General features: G+C 33.3%; 1 protein-coding gene across 5 annotated transcripts in view; it reads right to left on the reverse strand.

Annotated features, from left to right (window-relative positions):
- Positions 1-24,967, reverse strand: part of EGF (epidermal growth factor) — a 177,268-nt gene that overhangs the window by 28,147 nt on the left and 124,154 nt on the right. The window contains exons 22-23 of one of the 5 annotated variants that reach the window (XR_007948135.1): positions 6,048-6,153; positions 2,421-4,331 (exon numbers count right to left, since the gene is read on the reverse strand). Coding sequence is in view for 4 of the 5 variants with exons in the window: in XM_051965114.1 (XP_051821074.1) it covers positions 4,150-4,331; positions 6,048-6,153 (288 nt within the window). In the remaining variant the exon portion in view is untranslated. Of the gene's footprint in view, positions 1-1,554; positions 4,332-6,047; positions 6,154-24,967 lie in introns of those variants that run through there. The other 4 variants (XM_051965114.1, XM_051965115.1, XM_051965116.1 and 1 more) reach the window with 4 other exon arrangements.

Below are 24,967 nucleotides of genomic sequence, written 5' to 3' on the forward strand. Positions count from 1 at the left end.
GATAAAGCCTAAGGGTAAGCAGCATGGAGAAATTTTCTTATTTTATAGAGATTTTATATAAAGAATATAGATTCTTTCAAGAGTATAATAGAAACACTAACAAACAATTGGTATTTACACATATTTCAATTACTGGAGATGAAATCTTCCAAATGAAGGCTTGTTTCTATTTGCATTATATGCAGCAAAACTTTCTTAAAATATAGCATATTGTAGAGTGACTATATGGAAATATTTAAAGGAATCTTAAAGGGATTTCCTTCCTTTTTCTTGATGTGGGATTAAGTGACTTGCCCAGGGTCACATATCTAGTAAGTGTTTGAGGCCAGATTTGAGCTTAGATATTCCTCTCTTCAAGGGCTAGTACTCTATCCACTGTACCATCTAGTTGACCTAAGAGATTTTCATAATTAGAGAAGCTCACCTGGAGTTAGAAATGAGCTCTTCAAGTTCCCCCTTGATTTGGTACCCTAAGAATCTCCTTTTGGACCTTTATCAGCTATTTCAATATAGCACTGGAATTAAGCAGTGGTCCATGAACTAATGTTTCTTATTGCGTTTGAATGATCCCACAATGAATTTTACAGCCAGCTCCTTCACTCATCCCCTTGAAAAAAACACAAGCCAGACTTCCCTTTAGTTGTACTTAATTTTGTGTTCTGGTTTCTTTTATGAGAAGGCCTAAGTGCCAAAGATATTCAGTTCCACTTTTGACTTATTGAGCCTCATCTTGATAAGTGATAAATTTATTTTCACGTCCAAAAAGTAGCTGGTGCTGCTTAATAATACTCTAATAGCACTTAATGGTCCAAAAAGGACTTTATGTTGATTTAAAAATTTGGTCCTCACAACCACCCTATGAATTAGGGAATGAAGTAACATGTCCAAAGTCACAGAGTTAGTAGACTACATGGTAGTGTAGTCAAAATTAGAGTTTCAACACTCTTGTCTACTACCAAAGAAAGATCAAACTTCATATTCAAATTCCTCAATGATCTGGGAACCATTTTAACCCATCTGGACTTTGCTCATTTTATTCCCCTCCAATCAAATTGCACTTCAATCTTTCTAAGCCATCTGTTTTTGCTCATGTTGCTTTCCATACCTGGACATGTCTCTCCCGCCCCTCTTTCTATTAAATTCCTTACTTTACTTTAAGGCCCACCTCAGTTTCTACCTCCTTCTCCCAATATCCCCAATGCTCCCTAGGACCCACCTCTAAGCTAGTAATAAACTTCCCTATAAAAGCTTACCCATTCTATATAGTTGTCTTGGCCTTTTTTTGTTCTAAGTTCCTGCAGGAAAACAGGACCACATGAGATTTAAACTTTGTGTCTCCCAAGAATCTAGCAGAAGAGTCTCCCTGTTGTGTTTATTATTTCCAGACATTAGGTGAGTAAGTATAAAAGATAGATTGTGAATTTGTGAGCTTCAAAAGATAAGTTGCACACTTAAGGGATGCTATAGCATTGTTAATGTCATAACAATGAAAATAATGATAAAAATAAGGAATTCATTCTTGTCATAGTCAATCAGATGAACTTGGAAATCAAGTCTTCTTTAAAGTATTATTTTTTATTCAGCATTTCTATCATATTTTCTCAAGTTTTGAAATAATAAATTATGTAACATGAAAAGGAAACAAGCCAGAAATAAAAATTAATAAATGCAATTGAAATTATGTGATAACAAGAGATAGCAGTGTGCCCAGTCTTATTTAGCATCTTCATCAATGACCTCAGAGGGAAAGGTAGATCATTTATTTTTAACTGTAAATGATAAGGGTCACAATGTCATAGACCTTTGAGATTCAGAAAATAAAAGAGACACAGCAATGTAAGTTGCTTCAGTGTAAAAATGTAAATTGATTCAAGAGCAACAACAAAGTTGAAAGAAAGGGAATACTTAGAAAAATGAAATAGAATTGGAACTGGGATTGGAAACTAAATATAAATGTGCAGAGTGGAACTAAAAAGTATAAAGAATAAGGCCTTGAATGACTACATTGTCTTTGAATTCGACTAGTTATGTCACATATTTGATTTAAATAAAAATTAAAAATTCTCTAAATTTTTGATACCTATAAATCATGTTTAAATGCTTATAGGAAATATACATTCTCTAGCTGTCTAGAATATCCCCGACCAATTTTGTCCAGGGACATAACAAGAGGTGTTTTTTTGATATAATAATACTTACTACTCATTGTTGAAATCTAAAATGGAAAGCTATTAACACAAAAACATTCATCAAAGCTTTTTAAATATGTGTGTATGTAGTGTATACACACATATATAACTTTTAATATATGTATATATACATATACATATAAACACATACTTTGCTACTTTAATTTTTTTGTAAGAGTAATTATTTTGCTAATATGATTTCACTCATTGGTGATTTCAGCACCTACTTACAAATATAATGTTGACATTGCCTTCTTTCTCAAATATCAATTGTTGCAGGAAATTCTCCTCTAACTGGATGGCATAAACAGCATAAATAACTGCCATAATCATATAGTCCACAGTTCTCATCTTATCTTCTTCCCTCACCAAACCTTCTTCTAGAGCTAGTAGAAAATAATGGAAATAAGAGAAGTTAATTCTATCTCATTTCATCATCTTGGTTCTTAAGTGTTAATGAGTGATGTAATCAAAGCTCTTTAGTAGAAGGGAAAAGCAATGAAACTGGTTAATATAGACACTGTATTATTATCCCATGCCCTAAATGATTTAGCAAGGGATTGAGAGTATCTCTATTATCTGTGATAGCTATCCTTGGCTTGAATAATATGAATTTTATTAAATATGTACTTTTGAATCTTGTCCTAAGTGTAAATTCATCTAGTTTTCAATTATTTTTGAGATCTTGTCACTTTAACATCAGCCTTAGCAACTGAATTTAGATCATTTTCAATAACTCCTAGATTCTGATTGGATACCCATCATCCTTATATACAATAGAGCTTTTTTCAATCTTGAATTGAATTGAATTGAATTATACATCTTGAATAATTAAAAATCACTGATTATTCTCCATGAGAAAAATAAAATTTGCTCTGGACTTATAATTCTACTTTATATACACTGAAAAATAAGCAAAAGATTTTATGAAAGGCCACCAAATAAGAACTTATTTTTTTCTTTTCTTAGAACTTGTTGAAAATGAGCCTACCCAACTGGTTGGGAAGGGGGGGCAATGAAAATTATTGGTCAAATGAGGCAGACCCACAATATGATTCAGAAATTAAAACTCTTAAAAGTTTTTTTTTTTTTTTTTTTTTTTTGCTGAGGCAATTAGGGTTAAGTGACTTGCTCAGGGTCACACAGCTAGGAAGTGCTAAGTGTCTGAGACCAGATTTGAACTCAGGTCTTCCTGACTTCAGGGCTGGTGCTCTATCCACTGTGCCACCTAGATGCCTTTGATTAAAGACCTTAATCAACATAATTTTTAAATTATAATTACAAATAACACAAATCTCCTTATCTGAAAAGATGGCCCACCTTAGATATGCTCCCAGACTCACTGTACAGCAATAGTCCATGCCAAAAATAAGATAAGCATTTCCAACACTGGAATAAGTAAGTCACTTCACAGCATTAAGCTGGCTGGAAAAAAGTAAATATTCACAAGTTTTGTGAACACCCATGGATGAATCAATACATTTCCACTTCTTCTGATGATATGATAAAGACAACCTTATACATCTACAACTTAAGCCAACGCTACAGGAATAGATCCTCTCTTGGATTTGATCCTAATGAATCTCTTAGTAATTCTTCAGTGTCTTCTGATCTGCAAATGGAATAATTTGTGAGATTGCTTTAAGATGAAAAAAAGAAAATGGCTTCATGTTTGCCTCCAACATAGTGGCATTGGGATCCAGGTTTCTGGACATAGGGGTGTAAGTGGAACCCCACTCTTTTTTTTCCTTTGTTTTCCCATAAGAAATGTTTATTCCACTATTAGAATTTGAGATTCATGAGATTGGAAGCTAGAAAGGACCTTAGAGTTCAAGCCCTTCGTTTTTTACATCAACAATGTTCGTTTTCTTTTCCTTAGTTCCAAGTCCAGTTCCTTATTGAGTCTTTTGCATTTGGCATAGCATGTTCTGGATTTTTTTGATCCACATGTTGTAAATAGTTAGCTGGAACAAGGAGACAAGGCTCTCTGCAGAGGACCTGAAGGAAGAAGATGATGAGGATTTTCCTCTATTCCCTGAGGACCAAACTGGTTTGTAGATGGCTGATGCTGATAGTTTTGATCTCTCCCCATCTCTTCTATGGTCTGTATTTCTCTATTCCAGGATTCCATCCACATATATCCTTCAGAAAAAAAAAAAAAAACAACAACCATAAGCAGTATCATTAACCAGATAATTCAATATATATGGTTTTTATATATTTTTGCAAATTTGTTGCATTTACATATCTGCTTCTGCATTGGATCTTTTGTGAGTTGTTGCTTTGATTAAAATAAATCTTATTTCACATAGATATATAATTAGAAAAGAGGGGATATTATGGGCAAATGCCTATTTAGTATTATTATGAAAATAATAAAAGATATAAAAAGATTCCAATCTAATCCTTGTTTCTCCAAGTCATTTTCAGGAAAATTCATTTCTCTTCTGTCAAAGAGTAGCTACAAGGCCAGGAGAAAACCAGGGTTAGTCTGACTCTTTTCCAAAACAGTGATCCTAGAGAATGCATTGTAAGGTTTATTTGAATCTTCACCATGCCTTCTGCTCCTCAGAGAAGTATGCTCATGAAGAAAGAGGGCAGTATTATTATTTAACAACAACTCTTCTTTTAAAGTATTGAATTTTATGATCAGCAAGTTAAATTTAAGATACAGCAGTAACATGTTATTAAAATATAGAGGAACACTTATAATTGTTAAAAGGATTGTGACTAATTGATTACAGCTTATGGAATTTAGAAAACAGATTTCCATTTAGTTCAATAGAGTATATATTCATCAAGTATATATTTTCAGGGAGTTTCAGTGAGTGTATATGTTCTCTTTGCTTAGAGAGATGAGAAGCAATAGTAGGGAGTCAGCATGGTTATTAAAGCAAAATGCTAATAAACTGAGGTGAGTCCAAGGCACGTTTCATAGAGAGGGGAACACTTTTCTTGGCTTAAAGTTTTTGTCTGTTTTCTTTTCTGAAATCTCCTATGGTAGTGATATTAGATAATATTAAATAACACCCACAGAGTTATATGGCATATGTATATAACACTTGATGTTAGAGAACCATTATTAATATAATATTTAGTTTAATTACTAATAAAAAGGACTATGAAAAGTCCATAGATCGAAGCATATCCAGTCCCAACCCTCATCTGAAATAAATCAGTCCTGAAGCAATCTTGGAAAGGTTTAAGTTGGTAAGGAACTGGGAGGTGGAGCTGGTTTATGGTTGACACTTCAGTAATAGGAGTTTTTAATCTAGTTAATTGTAATTGGATTGGCATGGAAAATTACTAAGTGAAAAAACTCTCTTTATTACTTCTTTTCTCTTTATGTGCCGAAATAGTTACACATGGCACTGAGACATTCAATGACTTGCCTGGAGTCTCCCAACGAGAACATGTTGAAAGAAGAAATGTCTAGTCTTTAAGGAGACCCAGATCCTTTAAATTTACTTAGTCTTTCAAGAATTTTCAACAATGGGGATAACCTGATAATAGGACAAACCTCTTAAGATTCTTTTTCATCTGTTTTCTCAGCACTACTCAAATACTATCTCTAGCCCATCAGATGGACCCAGAATTAAACTAGAGGGAAAGAGTAGTTTTGGCAGAATAGTTCTGCAATCAGCAATTGTCTTTTCTGTAAAAATAGTGTTCTTTTTGGGTACAGAATGGGTGGTAGGAGAAGATAAGAGATGAATCAAACTTATATTTTTCTCCCTTAATTATCACAATACAATACAATGTGTTAATGGTATGGTTGTGTGAAATAAAAGTGACTACTGCTATAGTTAGACATGAAATCTTAAACTATCACCCAATAAAACAGAAAGCCTTAGTCACTAGATTCAGGGCGGGAAGGTTGATCACCATTTGTAGTCTGACAGTCTGTGAAGTTCACCTGATGACTTCCAACACTGCATTGTGGTTGTTCCTTCACAACCAAAACCTATATAGAATGAAAAGCATATAAAGTAAAGTTACTTTTCCCCCCCAATTCTTTCCCAGTAAGCCAGTTTCTCTCCAAGGAAAAGAAATACGTTCTCATTCACTCTTCCAGTATTATAAAGAAGTATTAAAAAGACAGTTAGCCATCACCCTTGTTTTTCTCTGCCTAGTAAAACAGCCAAATTTGTAGTAAAATAGAACAGTTTTGTTTCTTAGTAACTGATGACTTAAAAAAAAAAAAACCTCAGAAGGCAATGAAATTCTTTAATTAGACAAAAAATATTATTTTTTTGCATCATTCTTGCATTGTTTAAAGAAGACTTATTATCTATTGTATAGATAGAGATAATAAAATAATAATAATAATAAAATAAAATAAATTAGAATAAAGATTCTGCTTAGTGGCTTTATATCCAAATTAGAAATAAAGGAAAGATTTCAGAGAGCTATAGAAAAATAAAATAAGGTATGCATCTCATTAGATAATTGGATTTTTTTCGTGTGTTTTGTTAGCTGAATAAATTAAGCCTAGATCCCCAAATGGGGTCAGGGAGTCTAATGCTCAGGAAAGTAGAAAAAAGGCTCTTGAGATCAACAATAAGAGGAAATTAAGTGGTTTGAGTTCATTAATTAATTGGATTTCCTCTCATGTCCTTATGCCTTTTGTTTGGGTTGGTTTCTTCTTCTATCTGATAAATAAATTAAGCTTCACTTCCAAAAGGGGTAGAGAATTAAGCATATGAGAAAAATACAGGAAATTATTTGGAGGCTGGTGACAACATCAGCCACTGAGAGTAAAGTTCATTACATTCACATTTTGACTCATATTTCACAAATAAGCAGTTTTTCACTAATCTAACAGAATTAGCCAGGAAAGCTGTCCAAAAGAAGACATAGGACTATGGTCCTTGGTTAAAATGAATATAGAGGACAAGGAGAATTCTTTTGGAACCAGGAAAATATGTTTGTTTCAGCCATTTCCATTCAATACGAATATACATACAAAAGTAGGGATCTGGTATATAGTTGAAACTTCAGTAATTGGAATAACTAGTTTTTAATCAAGTTAATTTATGTTCTTAAGGGATAGGGACAAGAATTGTAATTTCATTGGCATAGGAAACTACTAAGTCTTCATTCTGGAGAAAAATGAAAGTTGGAGGTATGTATTTCTACTTTCCAGGTTGTCAGAATGTTCCTCAAAAAACCAAAAAAAGACAAAACAGTTTAAAGGAGGAGACAAAAATGTAAAGAAGCAAAAAGTAGTTTCTACTTTGACCAGAAACTAGAAAAATAGAAAGGAATACACAGAGAAATATAGACTTATATAAGACTGTGGCATAATGGATAGGGACCTTACTTTGGAAGACCTAGTTCAAGTAACACCTCTGAAAAAATACTACTTATTTGACTTTCAGTTCAGCTCTTAACTCTTTATGCTCCAAGCAATAACGTTAAGTTGGTAAGTTTCAGATAGTAATACTGATAAGGGAATTTCTTCATCGGGAATTCTCCATTAATCAACAAATATTTATTAGACACATATCATGAAACAAGTGATATGCTAAACATGGATTAAAAAAAAAAGTCAAAAACAGTTCCTACCCTGAAAGAATTTACATTCTAATGAAAATGACATAATATCTTAAATATTATTTATTTAGCCAGCTTTGTAAAGGAAAGGTAATCTTAGAGGGGATGACACTAGTAGTTGATGGCTCTGGAAAAGCCTCCTGAAGATGGAAACATTTGCACTGAGTCTTGAAGGAATCTGGAATTCTAAGAAGTCTTAAGAAATAAGGATGGAGAACATTCTAGGCATAAGGAATAGTTAGTGTGGAGGTATAGAGGCAGAAATTTCATGTGCAAGGAATGAGTTGGCTAGTATGTCTACATCACAACATACTGTACATGTGTAAGGTGTAAGAAGAAAAGAGGGAGAAATTGTGAAGAAGGTAAGAAGTTAATAATTTTAAAGAATAGGTCTTTGTTTCTCCCTTTAAAAAGAAAATAAGTTGGTCTGTCCCTGGAACAGGGAGTTTCTGATGCTTCAAGGAGAAGTAATATAAGTCATAGATGCCACAGATGAGAGTCTAGCCAATAAATGTCAAAGGATCAGTAGAAGAACTAAGGTGACAGTGGTGAGGGATTCTCTCAGAACAAAGTAACCCCTTTGTTAACCTGAATTAAAGAATAAAAACTCGCCATCTTCTGGAGAAGGAAAGAAAGACAAGTCTGGGAAATTAACAGCAGGCTAAATAAATAATATTCAAGATACAGATTTCTAAACCAAAACTTAAAATATAAACATGAGAGGCTCTTATACAGGGTAAGTGCACTTTAAATGAGATTTAACAAAAAATGTTTTTGTTTGTGTCTTAAATTTCTAATTAAAAATGGTGGGGGTTTTTTTGTTTTTGTTTTTTTAATGAAGAAGGAGAGGTGATAATTGCCTATATAGACCAAACAAATCTAGTTCCATTAGGTATCAAGGAGGAGGAAGAGCAAAAAAGACCAGTAATTCAAAGGAGACAATATCCATGTAGAGATCCATAAATAAAATCCATGGCCTGGAATGTCTATTTAAAAATGCAAGAAATATAGGTAATAAAAGGGTGAATTAGAGATACTTATGCAAAAAGATACATTTAATCTTTGATGACTAGAATTTTGCTTTGGAAAAGTGGTTCTTATTTAAAAGGAAATGAATAAATCATTGCAGTGGTATATTAAAAGTACATATTAAGAAAAATATTTTTTAGATACTAGGGTCAATAAAAAGTTATCTAACTATTGTGAGAATTTTTCTTTGTGAAATAAGTTTTTGCCAAGAAAGGAGTAATACCTTTATTTGCAGAGGATATGATTGTTTTGACAACCTCTAAGAGTTAATGAAAAAATTAATCATGACAATCAATGACTTTAGTAAAGTAGCAAGCTATAAAACAAATATTCAGAAGTCACCAACTTTTCTGTATACTATTAACAAATCCCCGGAGGAAGAGAGAGAAAAAGAAATTCCATACAAATTAGCTATAAAATATCTGGACATTAACTACAAAGTTATCTTCAGGATTTATAGAAATACAGCTTACTCTTAACAGAAAAAGATGTAAAAATAGAAAAGCCATTCTTTATTCATAGCAGAGAATATTAAAAAATATATTACTGACATGAAATTATAGGTACAGTTCTATACGAATCAAATTACCAGGAGATTATTATCTAGAACTAGAAAAAATAACAAAAGTTATTAGAAGAAACAAAAGATCAAGAATTTCAAAAGAAATAAATTTTAAAAGAGGATCGGAGAGGACACAGATGCAAAGACAAAATAAAAAATAAATTTCAAATTTCAAAATTTAACTATAAAAAAGTAAATAACAAACCACTTGGTACTGGTTCAAAAATAAGAATATGAATGAATTAGACTAGACAAGCAAATTCTTGAACCAAACCAAATAGATCACACCAAACAAAAAGTAGATCAATATTCAAAACTCCCAAATACAGACTATTGGAGCAAGAATTTCCTAGACAATGAAAACTGTTGGGAAAACTGGAAAATTGTTTGAAAGAAAATAGGTTTGCATGAAAATCTTACATTAGCTATCTCAATAAGTAACAAGCATATAAGCAACCAAAATATAAAATGTCTCATCATAACGAAAATTAAAGGACAATTTAAAGAGGTACCTTTCAGAACTACATACATATATGGATAAATATAGATATATGCACATGCATATATGTATATATATGCATGTGCATATAATATATACACAGTAACATAATGTAAAATAATATATATGTGTATGTTATTCATATACACACATGTGTGTGCATGTTAGAATATAAGCTCCTTTGGAGCAGGGATTATTTTGCTTTAAATGAACTATAGTTAGAAAAAGAATTCATGGACAAGCAAGGCTATAGATCACAAAGAATAAAACAAAGAATTCTAATTATGAAAAATCAAAAGTTTTTTGTGTGAACAAAATTGCATGTAAAGGATAAGAGGAGTAATCAAGTCAGTAAATTGGAGAGGAACCCTTTGTATCAAATAAGTTTGATGGCTGATATCCAAGATATTTATAGGGAATTGCCAAAAATATATAAAACTAAAGAAACATTTTTCTTCTCAAAAGGTAAGTCTTTAAAGAACATTAACACTAAAAGTGAGACTCAGCACATCTATGAAAAAAAGTTCCAAGTCACTAATTACAAGAAATGTAACTTAAAATAAGTCTGTTTACCTAATAGCCATCAAATTGTCAAAAAATGACATAAGACAGAAAAATTCAATATTGGTGAGACTGTAGGTAGTCAGATAATTGTTGGTGGAGCTATAAATTGGTCTGACCATTCTGGAAAACAGTTTGAAATAATGAAGGAAATCATTAAATTATTCAAATTCTTTGATTCAATAATTCCATTTATTTGCCATATACATCAAAAAGATCAAACACAAAAAGATCCCACACATAACAAAATAGATTTTTAAAGCACTTCTTTATTTTATTCCTTTTAAAATGTATTTCTTGGGTAATCACCTTTTGCATATTATATTCTTCCAATAGACTATAAACCCTTTGAGTATAGGAATTGTTTTTAACTTTGTATCACCAGAATCTAGCTGGGGCATAATGGATAGAATGATAGAATTGGAGTCAGGAAGACCAGAATGCAAATCTGGCCTTGATCAGATTAACTGTGTGAGCTGAGTAAATTATTTAATTTTAGTTTTCTCAACTGTAAAATGTGCATAATAATAGCATCTAAAACTTGTGAGGATTAAAGATATAATAATTGTGATGTACTTAGCATAGTGCCTAGCACATAATAAGTACTTAATAATTGCTTTTTGGATTAGATTTGTCCTAACCAAAAAGGGAGAGAGAAGAACGAAACAAAGTAGAGGGCCATTACCTGGAGAATGGGTGCGCAGATTGTGGTAATGAAATAAAATGAAATATTTTTGTGCTATCAAAAATGACCAAAAAAGAATTCTGAGGAACATGCATAAACTCATGCAAAGTGAAATAAGGAGAACCAAGAAAATTATATACACACACACACACACACACACACACAATGACCACAAGAATGTAAAGGAAAGTAATATGAAAAGATACCAGAAGTCAGATTAAATGTGATGACCAATTTTGCTCCAGAAGAGAAAGAAAACAATTCCCTTCTCTCAGGAGAAAAATTGCCTTTAGATTTAGAAATTTACATACACTATCAGGCACAGTTTCTATGATAATAGATATATACGGATTAAATCTTTTGCTTTGGAACAATTCTCTCTTGGGATTATTATTAGGAATATGTTGATAGACATAAAAAGAATAAAAAATTTAGGGCAGGTAGGTGATACAGTGGACAGAGCACCAGCCTTGAAGTCAGGAGGACCTAAGTTCAAGTCTGATCTCAGGCACTTAACACTACCTAGCTGTGTGATCCTGGACAAATCACTTAACCCCAATTGCTTCAGGAAAAAAAAAAAATTTCAATTTAAGAAACAGTTTTCAAAGCCTATGTGACCTCTTATGCCAGAAAGGATTTTTTTTAATGAATAAATATTTTAAAAATAAGCCTGTGGGATTTTTAAAGTAAAGCAATATCAAATGAAAAAAGTAAAAGGACAGATTTTATTATTAGATATCCAAAAATAACAGTAGGATAAGGAAAATAAGTGCCATTCTTTAAGACTTTTAGATTTCTAAGATATATTTCAACCTACTTCTACTGTGTACTCTATTACTTGCCTTGTTCTACACTATATTTTCCCCTTCTTTTCTCTGACTTACTCCTCAACTCTTTGAAATCTTTTCATTTCACTAGAATGAGTCTACTTTCCATTGATTCACAGCAAAGGCCCTACATGATTTAATAGGAGGTTTGTAGAAAAAAAAAATGAAGCAATGACAGCTAAGTAATAGTTTAGTTAGATGAAATTAGAACTGCAGAATGACAGGAGTCAGAAAGTCATCACTAGTGAATCAGTGTTAACCTTCTAAGGTGCTGTCTAATAGAATGCTCCATGCATTTGTCCTTGGTCCCATACTGTTCAACATTTTTATCAGTGACTTGCATGAAGATGTAAATGTCATGCTTTTCAAATTTTCAAATGACAAAAAATTAGGGCTAACTTATAAAGTCCGGGCTAGCTTCCTGGAGTCAGTAAAAGTCCTTAGTCTTTCGGGAGAGAAGTGAAAGAAGCAGGCAAATTGCCATGCGGCTCGACAAAAATGTATCCTTGATTCTTGAGTCCAGTCACAGCCTCTCTCCTCCTCCTGCTACTGTCAGTCAACTCTCTTCTCCCTTTCTGCCCTCCAATACTTGCCTACAATTATCTCACTACCAAGCATTCAGCAAGCATCAATCATGAGGAGAGCCATTGTCTTACATTGAATAGGTAATTAACTTTAAGTGCTCTGAATTCTTAGATTTAAGTACACCTATTCAGAGTTTCTGTCCTCTACACTAACTGACATGTTGAATGATAGAATCAAAAGTCCCCAAGATGATAACAGGCTAGAAAAATGAGTTGCATTTTTTTTTTAAAACATGAAAGTTAAAAGGAACAAAGGCAAAACTCAACTCTTGAATTTTTAAAAAGTAGCATATATAGGACCAAGGAGTATGGCTAGACAATATATTTTATGAAAAAGATCAGAGTCTTAGTAAAATGCAAGTTCCAAAGGAGCTAATAAGAGGATATAATCTATACTCTGTGTCTTCAAAGAACAAGTCTAAGTTTTCACACAAACTCCTTCAAGCAACAAGACAGTAGGGAAAAGGCTGCATTAGTATATGTATTCAAATCCCAGATCAACCATGTATTTATTAACTATGTAATTTTGAATATGTGCATAGGTGCCTCCTCTGATGGGTATTTTTAGCACAAACAGTACAAAGAAGGGGAAAACTGTGGTGAAAGTTTTATTGTAGCAAAGAACTGGGAACAAAGTAGGTGCCCATTAATTAGGATTTGGATGAACAAATTATGGTACATGAATATTTTATAAAATATTCATGATGATTAATAATAAAAGAAAGAATAATAGTTCAAATCCCACCTCAGATGGTTATTACCTATGTGTTGGTAGGTTAATTTCATCACTCTAGGCCTCGATTTTCTCATCTATAAAATAAAGTGGTTGGTCTAAATGGCCTTTAAAGATCTTTCAACTCAAAAATCTATCAACTAACAACCAATCACAACTCCAGAAAACCAATGATGAATCATGCTTCCTATCTGTTGGCAGAGAGGTGCTAAACTATAGGTTCAGAATGAGATGTATATCTTCAGATAGCACTAATATATAGATTTGTAGAGAGTAACTATACTTATTTATGACAGAGTGGGGATTTTTGGGGTAGTTATCATGATACTTTAAAAAAATCAATATCAATGACATTAAAAATACACAGGAGAGAGCAGAAGGAATTTCAGAAGAGATTAAGACAGTGTTGAAACTACCATTTCAAATTCAAAGAAATATATAGTGAAATATCATTTGTGATCCTTTTCCTATTTTTAGTGTACACAGGGAAATGTTCATGTCTATTGGTGTTGACAAACAGATCATAATAACTAGATTTTATATACACCTACTACATGCCAGGCACTATGATTCTCATTTAATCCTTACAACAACCATGGTAGGGAAATAGTATTATTACGACTATTTTACAGATGGAGGAACTTAGGTAAACAGAGATTAAATGATTTGCCCCCAGAGTCACACAACTTGTAAGTGTCTGAGGTTGGATTTGAACTCAGATCTTCCCAGTTCCAGGCCCAAGATTCTATTGACTATGCCACCTAGCTGCTTAAAGTTCATAAGAAAGGAATAATGAATGGATATGTGATTTCACTGTTATACAGAATTTCTGGTGAGAAATCACCCATTATCAATGCAGATTGAGACTTCTGTAACTAATAGTCCTAGAGAATGACTTCAAGCAATGAGAGTTTAATTACCTGACCAAGATCATACAAACAGTATGTGTCATAACTTGACTCTTTATCTTCCTGGCTCCAAAGACAGTTTCTTTTCAACTATACCATAGTATTTCCTAAGATCATAACAATAAAATTAATAATAACAGGGGCTTTGAAAAAAATAAAAGAGAAGGGAAAGATTCCTATTGAAAGTCCTTCTTTGGCACCTCTTAATTCTAGGGCCTTCCTTCTGCTATTTATTTCCCATCCTGTATATAGCCTAACTTGTATATATTTATTTGCATATTATCTCCTTCATTAAATTCTGTGTTCTTTAAGGGAAAAGATTATCCTTTGCATCTTTTTGTGTCACCAGTATTTAGCTCAGGACTTGGCATGTCCTTAATAAATGTGTATTGATTGACTGATTCAGTGTAGTATTAGAAGGATATGAATGAGGGAGCATTTGGGAAGAAAGAAAATATGTCTATTACACTGATCACCTTCATTCTTAGACTGATTGTGGCCTGGGTTCCTTACAGGTAAGTCACCTGCAGCACTGGGCTATGGAGACCATGAGGGTTTTGCTTCTTCAAGGAATATTTCAGGAATTTTTGGTCCTGTTCAAGAAATAGTTTTCCATGGGGACAGAGTCAAGGTAAAGAGAAGACATCTTTTTTCTGAGATCTTCCCATATCCCTCAAATTAACAGCAAATTAAGCCTCTGGACTGCTTTTGAAGTGACAGAACCCACAAATATTTGGAATATAACAAATTTCCAGCAAATGATAATTTGGAAGATCTTCAGAATAGGTCTGTTTCAATCAAGCACAGAGGGAGGTGAGTGAGTGCAGGCATCTCTGTGGAAATCTGAATGCAGATTCAGAGGCAATGCAGAGATCAGGGCAATATGGGCTGTACACACAGTGGGAAGGGAGGCAGGAAAGCTACCGGAAGGAATCTACAGCAGTGTTGGCTATTCTGTCCTGGCTGCAAGTGAGTACATCAGCAGATTAGCTATAAGACATCCAACACAAATACAAAAGGCAAATAGTGAGCCCCTAAACCCTAGAATATCAGGATCTGACCATGCCTATCCAGAACTGGAAGTCAATTAGTACTGACCCAGCACAGCCACTGTCACTTATAGAGGAAGGATGGACAATCTTCCCTTTGCTCTAAAAGCAGACCTCAACCTTTTAAAAGAAATGAGCAAAAAAAGCTAAAAGAACTCTTGACCATAGATAGTTTTTATAAAGAAAGAGAAGAACAGATTTCAAACTCTGAGGACACTAAAAGCAGATGTCTCCGGATGAAGCCCCAAAGGGTGATATGAATTGGTCCCCCTCTCACAAGGCTCTCTTGGAAGAATTCCAAAAGGATTTTAGAAGAGAGTTAGAAGAAAAATGGGGAAAGGAAATGAAAACTTTGCAAGAAGGTTTGGAAAAGGAAACACAGAAATTATCTGAAGAAAACTCCTTACAAAATAGATTTAGTGAAATGGAAAAAGCACAAAACTCCTTACAAAATAGATTTGACAAAATGGAAAAGGAAAACAACTCCTTGAAAAACAGAATTTGTGAAATGGAAAAAAAAAAAAAGACAATTTAAAAACAGAATTTGTGAAATGGAAAAAAAATCCATAGAACAAAGCAACTCATTTCAAAATTCAATTGACCAAATATAAAAGGAGTAAAAAAAAGTAATTGAAGAAAATAATTCACTAAAAATTAGAACTGAACAAATGGAAATGAATGACTCAATGAGATAAGAATTGGTCAAACAAAATTTTTAAAAATGTAAAAATATAAGAAAATGTAAAATACCTCATTGGAAAAACAACTGAACTAGAAAATAGATCTAGAAGAGACAATGTAAGGATCATTGGACTTCCTGAAAATCATGATGAAAAAAAGAGCCTAGACATTATATTTCAGGAAATCATCAAGGAAAACTGCCTTGATGTCCTAGGTAAGACTGTCCTGAGGTCCTAAAGGTAAAAGCCATTGAAAGAATTCACCAATTACCTCCTGAAAGTGACCCCAAAATTAAAACTCCAAGAAATATCATGGCTAAATTTCAGAATTATTGGACCAAGGAAAAAAAATATAGCAAGCAGCCAGAAAGAAACAATTCAAATATCAAGAAGCCACAATCAGGATTATTCCACACCCTTAAGGGCCTAGAATCTGATATTCCAAAAGGCAAAGGAATTTGGATTACAGCCAAGAATCACCTATCCAGCTAAATTGAGCATTAACTTTCATGGAAGAAGATGGACATTCAATGGTACAGGAGAATTTCATTTATTTCTGATGAAAAGACCAGAGCTGAACAAAAAAACTTATCTCCAAATACCGAACTTAAGAAAAGAACAAAAAGGTAATGTGATACTATAAAAAAAGAAACTAGAGAAAGAAAGGGGATTGTACTGAAAAAAAAAAAAAAGAGGAAAATGGAGGTAAAATGAGGGAAATAACACCTCATGAAGAGGCAAAGAAGACCTATTATAATTGAGGGAAATAAGGGAGGGGGATGAACATTGTGTGAATCTTATATTCATCAGATTTAGTTCAAAGAGAGAAAATTAGATATACTTGGTTTCACAGAGAAACTTCTCTCACCTTATAGGAAAAGAAGAAGAAAGGGGGAAGGAAAAGGAGGGACTAATAGAAGGGAAAACAAATAGTAGGGGAACGATATAAAGAAGGGGGAGGAGCTGTAAAAGGGAAAGGCTGAGGGAGGTGGTGGTCAGAAGCAAAATACTGGGGAGGAAGGAAAGAAAAGAGAAAAGTATAACTTGGGGTAAATAAAATGACAGGGAATACATAATTAGTCATTTTAATTGGGAACATGAATGAGATAAACTCTCTCATAAAACACAAGTGAGTAGCAGATTGAATTAAAAGCCAGAATCATACACTACATTGTTTACAAGAAATACATTTAAATCAGAGTGATATATTTAGAATAAAGATAAAAGACTGGAGTAGACTCTATTGTGCTTTAGGTAAAGTAAAAAAAAAAAAAAAAAGCAAAAGTACCAATCCTGATCTCAGATCAAGCAAAAGCAAAAATAGATCTAATTAAAAGAGATAAGAAAGGAAACTATATCTTGCTAAAGGGTACCATAGATAATGAAGTAATATCAATACTAAACATATATACATCAAGCGGTAGAACATCCAGTTTTCTAGCAGAGAAATTAAGAGAGATGCAAAAAGAAATATACAGCAAGACTATACTACTGGGGGATCTCAACCTTGCTCTCTCAGCACTAAATAAATCAAACCACATAATAAATAAAAAAGAAGTTAAAGAGGTAAATAGAATTTTAGAAAAGTTAGGTATGATAGATCTTTGGAGAAAATTAAATGGAGACAGGAAGGAGTATACTTTTTTCTCAGCAGTTCACGGAACAATACTAAAATTGACCACATATTGGGCATAAAGACCTCAAAACCAAAGGCACAAATAGTAAATGCATTTTTTTCAGATCATGATGAAATAAAAATTACATGCAATAAAAGCCCAGGGGAAATGAGGCCAAAAATTAATTGGAAAGTAAATAATCTAATGAATGGGTGAAAAAACAAATCATAGACACAATCAATAATTTCATCCAAGAGAATGACAATAATGAGACAACATACCAAAATTTGTGGGATGCAGTTATTAAGGGAAATTTTATATCTCTAGATGCTTACTGGCATAAAATAGAAAAAGAGAAGATCAATGAATTGAGTTTGCAACTAAAAAAGCTAGAAAAAAACAAACAAATTAAAAACACTCAATTAAATGGCAGATTTGAAATTCTGAAAATAAAATGGGAGATTAATAAAATTGAAAGTAAGAAAACTATTGAATTAATAAATAAAACTAAGAGTTGGTTTTATGAAAAAATCAACAAAACAAATAAACTTTTAGTTAATTTGATTAGAAAAAGGAAAGAATAAGCTTAAATTATTAGTCTCAAAAATGAAAAGAGAGAACTTTCCATTAATGAAGAGGCAATTAGAATAATAATTAGGAGTATTTTGCTCAACTATATGTCAACAAATTTGATAAACTAAGTGAAACAGAGGAATACCTATAAAAATGTGAATGGACCAGAGTAACAGAAGAGGAAATAAATTATTTAAATAGTCCCATTTTCGAAAAAGAAATAGTACAAGCTAAGAAAGAATCTCCAGGGCCAGAAGGATTTACATGGGAATTCTACCAAACACTTAAAGAATAATTAACTCTAATACTATATAAACTATTTTTTAAAAATAGGGAAAGAAAGATTCCTACCAAATTCCTTTTATGATATAGACATGGTACTGATAGCTCAACCAGGTAAAATAAAAACAGAGAATGAAAATTATAGACCAATTTCCCTATTGAATGTAAGATGGATAATTTTGATTACATTAAGTTAAAAAGTTTTTGTACAAATAAAACTAATACTGACAAGATTAGAAGGGAAGCAATAAATTAGACGTTTTTACATTCAAGGGTTCTGATAAAGACCTTGTTTTTAAAATATATAGAGAATTTATAAGAATTCAAGCCATTCTTCAATTGATAAATCATCAAAGGATATGAATAGACAATTCTCAGATAAAGAAATTGAAACCACAAAAGGTGCTCTAAAAAAGTATTAATGATAACTCTTAAGTTACCACGACACACCCCTCAGATTGTCTAAAGCGACAAGAAAAGATAATGATCAATGTTGGAGGGAATGTGGGGAAAACTGGGACATTAATGCATTGTTGATGGAATTGTAACTTGATCCAACCATTCTGGAGAGCAATTTGGAACTATGCTGAAAGGGCTATCAAACTGTGCATACCCCTTTGATCCAGCAGTGATCCTAGACTAATTATATTCCAAAGAGATCTTAAAGGAGGGAAAGGAACCCACATGTGCAAAAATGTTTCTGGCAGCCCTTTTGTAGTGCAAAGAAACTGGAAAATGAGTGGCTACCCATCAGTTGGAGAATGGTTGAATAAGTTATGGTATATAAATGTTATGGAATATAATTGTTCTATAAAAAAATGATCATCAGGATGATTTCAGAGAGACCTAGAGAGACTTACATGAACTAATGGTAAGTGAAATGAGCAGAACTACAGCAACAGCAAGATTATAAGATAATCAGTTCTGATGGATGTGGCTCTTTTCAATGAGAAGATTCAGATCAGCTCTAATGATCTTGTGATGATGAGAGCCATCTACATCCAAGAAAGATGACTGTGGAGACTGAGTGTGGATAGCATTTTCACTTCTGTTGTTGTTTGCTTGAATTTTGTTCTTGTGCAACAAGATAATTATATAAATATTCATGCATATATTGGATTTAACATATATTTTTATCATGTTTAACATATATTGGATTATATGTTAAATGGTAGTGGTGGGAAGAGGGGGAAAACGCAAGGTTTTGCAAGGGTCAATGCTGAAAAATTATTCTTGCTTAAATTCTCCAATAAAAAAAAGAAATTGTTTTCTACAACAGATGTTTGCATACACCCAGCAAATCAGACAGCCCTATATCTTACTGCCAGGAGAAAACAGTTTACCACATCCAACACTGAGATCCACAAAGCAATAACAGGTCAGATTTGCTTCTGTTGCCTCTTTCCCTAGTTTGGGTGTTTAGCTTACTTTCTATTTTCACAGAAACTCTGGAGGCAGGCTTTGTGTCAACAACAATGACAACTGTGGGTGAGGATAAAGTTGATCAGCTCTCCGAGCCTCTTAACAAAGTCTGGAGGCTGTTCATGACAAACAAATATTTCTGAAATTCTCAATTCTCAAAACTAAGCACAGACAATAAATTTTTGTTTTTCCTTTCCTCCAAATAACAGTATTATAATGTCTAACATGCATCCAATTTACCCTTCTACCAGCTAGATAAACAAGGGATGAACTGTACAGCTAACTAAGCTGTTTATGAACGGGCAAAGTCTCACAAGCTAGAGTCAGACAATCCAAGCCAAGTTGACACAGCTTTCCCCTCTGCCTACAGTTTCAGCACCCATTTACCACCCACTAATAGTCTCATCAGGATCACTACATGTAAAACAATTTGTTTTCATTATAAGGCTTCAAAGATATAGATTGGTAGTATGCCCATGACTAGAAAGAAATTCACACAATCTCTTTCCTATTGCAGACTATGAATGAACTTTGCCCACATTGACTCAACAAGATTATCATTTACAGTTATCTGAAAATGGAGATTCACACAGTTGCTTAAGGCCAGGAGGGATTATTTTTATATCCTAAAGAGATTTTGTTCGGTTCCAATCTGACCTGGAAAGAACCTTAGAGACCATCAAGTCTGATACTTTATTTTACAGATGAGGTCAAGATCTAGGGTGATGCTGCTAGACACATCTAAGGTAAGCTTTGAACCTAGATCTTTCTGACTATAAGCCCAGTATTGTATTCTTCGCACCAACCCTCTTAGCTATTTCAATTTAACAAGGCTGGATTATATAGTGAAAAGAATATCAGAGCTAAAGACATCCTAAATTTGTATTTTGAATCTGCTATTTATTATGTGACCCCAGGCAGTGCAATTAATCTCTTTAGGTCCCAGTTTCCCTCCTGTAAAATGAGGATAATAATATCTGTACTAACTACATAGTGGGATAAGTATGAAGATTAAATGAGATCAAAAAAAATCATAAAATCTCAGTACTTAAAAGTACTACCTGAAACATGAATCTGAATTTATAACTTCTCTAAAAAGTTTGGCATGCGATTTCTGTTTAAAGTTTTCCAATGATGAAATGCTTACTGCCTCACAAAGAAGTTCACCATTAGCTATAAATATTTAGGAAATTCTTCCTTATTTTGAGCCCAAATCTATTTTGTCCATTGGTCTGAGTTCTATCTTTTGGGCTAAACAGATTTAGTCAAACATTCCTTTGACATCCCTTTAAAGATCTGAAGGAAAAATTTATGCTTCACTCCAAGTCTTCTCTTCTACAAATTAACATCCCCAGTGTCTTCAATCGATTCTCATATAAGTCTGAGTATAAAAAATACTTCATAAGAGCAGGTAGACACACCCACATACCCATATGTTTAGCCAGTTCATATCTTTGACAGTGTTTCACCCTATTCATCCTCCTGGAATTCCTCCTTAATCCTACTGTTTCAACCAGCCCTGAAACTTTCATCTTTGGACCACGTTGCCTTGATTGATAAATGCTCACTTTAGATCTATTTGGCCTCATACTTATCCATACTTTTTTCTCATCCCCATCATCTTCTTATCATCCCTGCGCCTTTAAACCAAAACATCCTTCCTTATGTGTGCTGTCTTCTCATTAGAATTTAAGCTACTTGAGGCCAAAGACTTTCTCTTTCTATATTCATATCCCCAGCACTTAATATCTAAGCCAACAGATAACATAAACAAGTTTCTTCATTCATACATGCAGAAAAACACACAGACAAATGTATATACTCAAATATATTTATGAGGGGAGAAGGAAAGGAGATTATGTGGTGTAGTGTATAAAGGGCTAGACTTAGAGAAAAAAGGAAAGTTCAGGACTTGTCTCTGGTATTTCCTGCTTATGTGATCCTGGACAAATCATTTAATCTGCCATTGCTCTAGGCAATTCTCTATGATAGATCTCCATGTTGCAGAGTAGATGCCAATATCCAGTGATAGAAGGAGTTTCCTATATGGGCGTTCTCTATATCAGTGAATTCCCTGGTCTAGGCCCTCTTCCTAGTTTTATATATACATCTTTGTGGACCAGATGATCATAAAATTAGGAGAATTCAGAATTGGCAAATGGCTGGATGTCAAAAGAATAGTTATTAATAGGTCAATGCCTGCTTGGTAAAAGATGTTTCTAGGAAAATGTGTCCTAGAGATTGATCCTGGATCCTATGTTGTTGGGATATCATGAGCATGTCAAATGACATGCTTATCAAATTTGCAAATGACAAGAAGTTGAGCTGGCTAACTATCATGCTGGAAGACAAATTCAGGACCCAGAAAGATTTTGACAGGCTAAATATCAGTTGATATTTATTGAGCATTTTAAGTTTTGACAAATGTTTTCTCATTTGATTCTCACACTTATTCTGCAGAATAGGTGCTGTAGATATTATTATACTTATAATACAGATGGAAAAAATGGAAGTACCAAAAACTTAAGTAATTTAACATTCATGCAACTATTAAGTGTCAAAGATAAGATTTGAAAAAATGTTTCCTGGTGCAAAGTCCAGTTTCTTAAACTGTAGGGTCTCATAACTAAATGTGGGGATCATGAAATTATGCTTTATTATCAGTAAATGTTTGACTTGTATATCTGTTTTATATATATATATATATGTGTGTATATCCAGGGCATATAAACATTTTTAGACAAAAAGCTGTCACAATTAAAAAAAACTTTTAATAAGCTCTGTACTGTATAATAGTGTTTCTTTTAATGCATTAGACTATGATTTTCTTGAGGAAAGGGATTGTTATATGCTTCTTTTTGTGCCCCTAGTGCTTTGTATAATCACTGGCACATAGCAAGCACTTAATAAATGTTTATTAACTATCTCACTCACAGAGAGAACCTTTAGAAGTCAAATGAAGTGAGATGAAATTAAATAGAAATAAATGTAGAGTCTAACAGCTGATTCTAAAAATCAATTAAAAAGTGAAAGATGTGGTAGCATGGGCAGATAGTATTTTTTTTTAAAAAAGATCCAGGGGTTTTATCAGTTTGAAGTCAACAATGTATCAATAATTCCCCAAAATGCTAATTTGATCCCAGGATACAGTGAGAGATGGTTCAATAATCATCTCATTAGACAATGTCTCAGTCAGACAAAGTCAAAATCAAAGTCAACAAAAATTTATTAAGCACCTGCTATGTGCCAGACAATCCTTAGTATTGTATTCATTTCTGGGTACCACATTTTAGGAATGAGAAGAAGAGAGACATGGAGATCATTACATGAGAACTGGTTGAAGAAATGAATTGGATGTGTTTAGCCCAGAGAAGAGACTGAAGGGAGACAGATCACCATTTTCAACTATGTGAAGGACTGTCGTGTAGAAGAGGGATTAGACTTGTCCTTCTGACCCCCAGAGCATAAGTGGGAACAATAAATTTTCTGACACATGAGAGCTTTCCAGAAGCAACTCAAAATGCCTTGGGAAGGAATAGTAAAAATATCCCCTTATTAGAAAGTTTCAAGTAATAGTAGGATGATCACAGAAACACAATTTCAGCAAAAGGAGAGATTCCTGACTCTACTACTCCAAAGTAGTATGAGTCCTTTTTACTATACTCCTGAGAAGTGCTCATTTGAATTTTAATTGAAGGTCCCTGATGTGGAGAATCCCATGACTTTCTGAGGCAGATTTTACCACTTTCAGAAATCTGATCAGTAATTTTCTGCTTACATCAAATGTATCTATTTACAACTTCTACCTATTGTTCTAATTCTGTATTCTAGAGAAAAAGTAGAGTAGATCTAATTGCTCTTCCACAAAATTGGCATTTGAATACTTGAAGACAAATTAAACATTTTCAGATCCTTCAACTTCTTACATGACAAAAACCTGGTCACCTTTCCTCTTGACACTTTCTAGTTTTTCAATGTCCTTCCAAGAATGTGATCCTTAGAAAAGAATATAATATTTCAGGGATAGTCTTTACCAGGGCAGAGTACAATAGAACTGTTACTTCCCCAGCCCTAGTTAGCATGTTTCGTTTAACACAATCTGAAATTGTGGTTTTTTCTGTGATTGTTTTATCATACTGTTGGTTGACATTGAGCTTACAATCTACTCTAACTTGCATATCTTCTTCAACAGAGCTGTTATATAACTACTTAAGATGTTGGGATGTTTTACCCTGAGTATTTCACTTTTATACCTAATAATATCCATCTTATCAAATTCAATCCATTGTTCTAACCTTTCAAGGACTTTTTGATCTCTGACCTTGTCTTCTAATTTTTGTGTCACACATTAAATTGATTTCTATGCCTTAACCCTATTAGAAAAATGTTCAACAGTGCAAGCTCAACCCCAATTCCCTTGGGCATTTTAATGGCTATTTCCTTCCATGTCAACAACAAACCCCTGGGTCAAGCTAATCAACCAATTATAAAATATTAATTTCTTGTCAGAAATGTTATTGAACTAAATGACCTTTGGCTTCTCAATGTATTGAAATATTGTCAAGAAGTGTGGCATAATGGTAATAGTTCTAGATTTGGAATCTGAAAATCTGGGATCAAATCTTGTCTTTGTTATTTTCTATCCATGTATCCTTGGACAAATGATCTGATCTATCTGGGTCTCAGATTCCTCAAGTAAAATGAAAGGGCTAGATTGGATGGCCTCTACAATTCCTTCCAGTTCTGCATCTATGATCCTACAACATTTAAATAAACTGTATTACCTATATAAAGAGTTTTCCGATAACACAGAGTTCTCAGCTTGCAAGAAGCTAGAGGAAGTGCTGTGTGCTTTCCTGGGAAATCAACTAATAGTGATATGTCATAACATTCACTTCATGTCATTCATTTCCTTAATTCAGAATTTACCCAACTCTCCAGTATCTTGATCTAAGCCAACAATCATTCTCTGTCTGTGGCAGCATTGCATGTAAACAGATGAAAAACCCAATGTCTAATAATGAGAGGTGATTAACAGAAGGTCAAAATGAAAACCCAATGGCTAAACAAGATGTGGTATATGATCATGATATAATATTATCATGCCATAAGAAATGATAAGCAGGATGATTTCAGAAAAAGACTGAAAAGACTTATATGAAGACTAAGTCAAGTCAGCAGAACCAGGAGAACATTGTACACAGCAGCAGCA

The sequence above is a fragment of the Antechinus flavipes genome, chromosome 6 (assembly GCF_016432865.1).
Source record: "Antechinus flavipes isolate AdamAnt ecotype Samford, QLD, Australia chromosome 6, AdamAnt_v2, whole genome shotgun sequence".
In the NCBI taxonomy this organism is placed as follows: domain Eukaryota; kingdom Metazoa; phylum Chordata; class Mammalia; order Dasyuromorphia; family Dasyuridae; genus Antechinus; species Antechinus flavipes.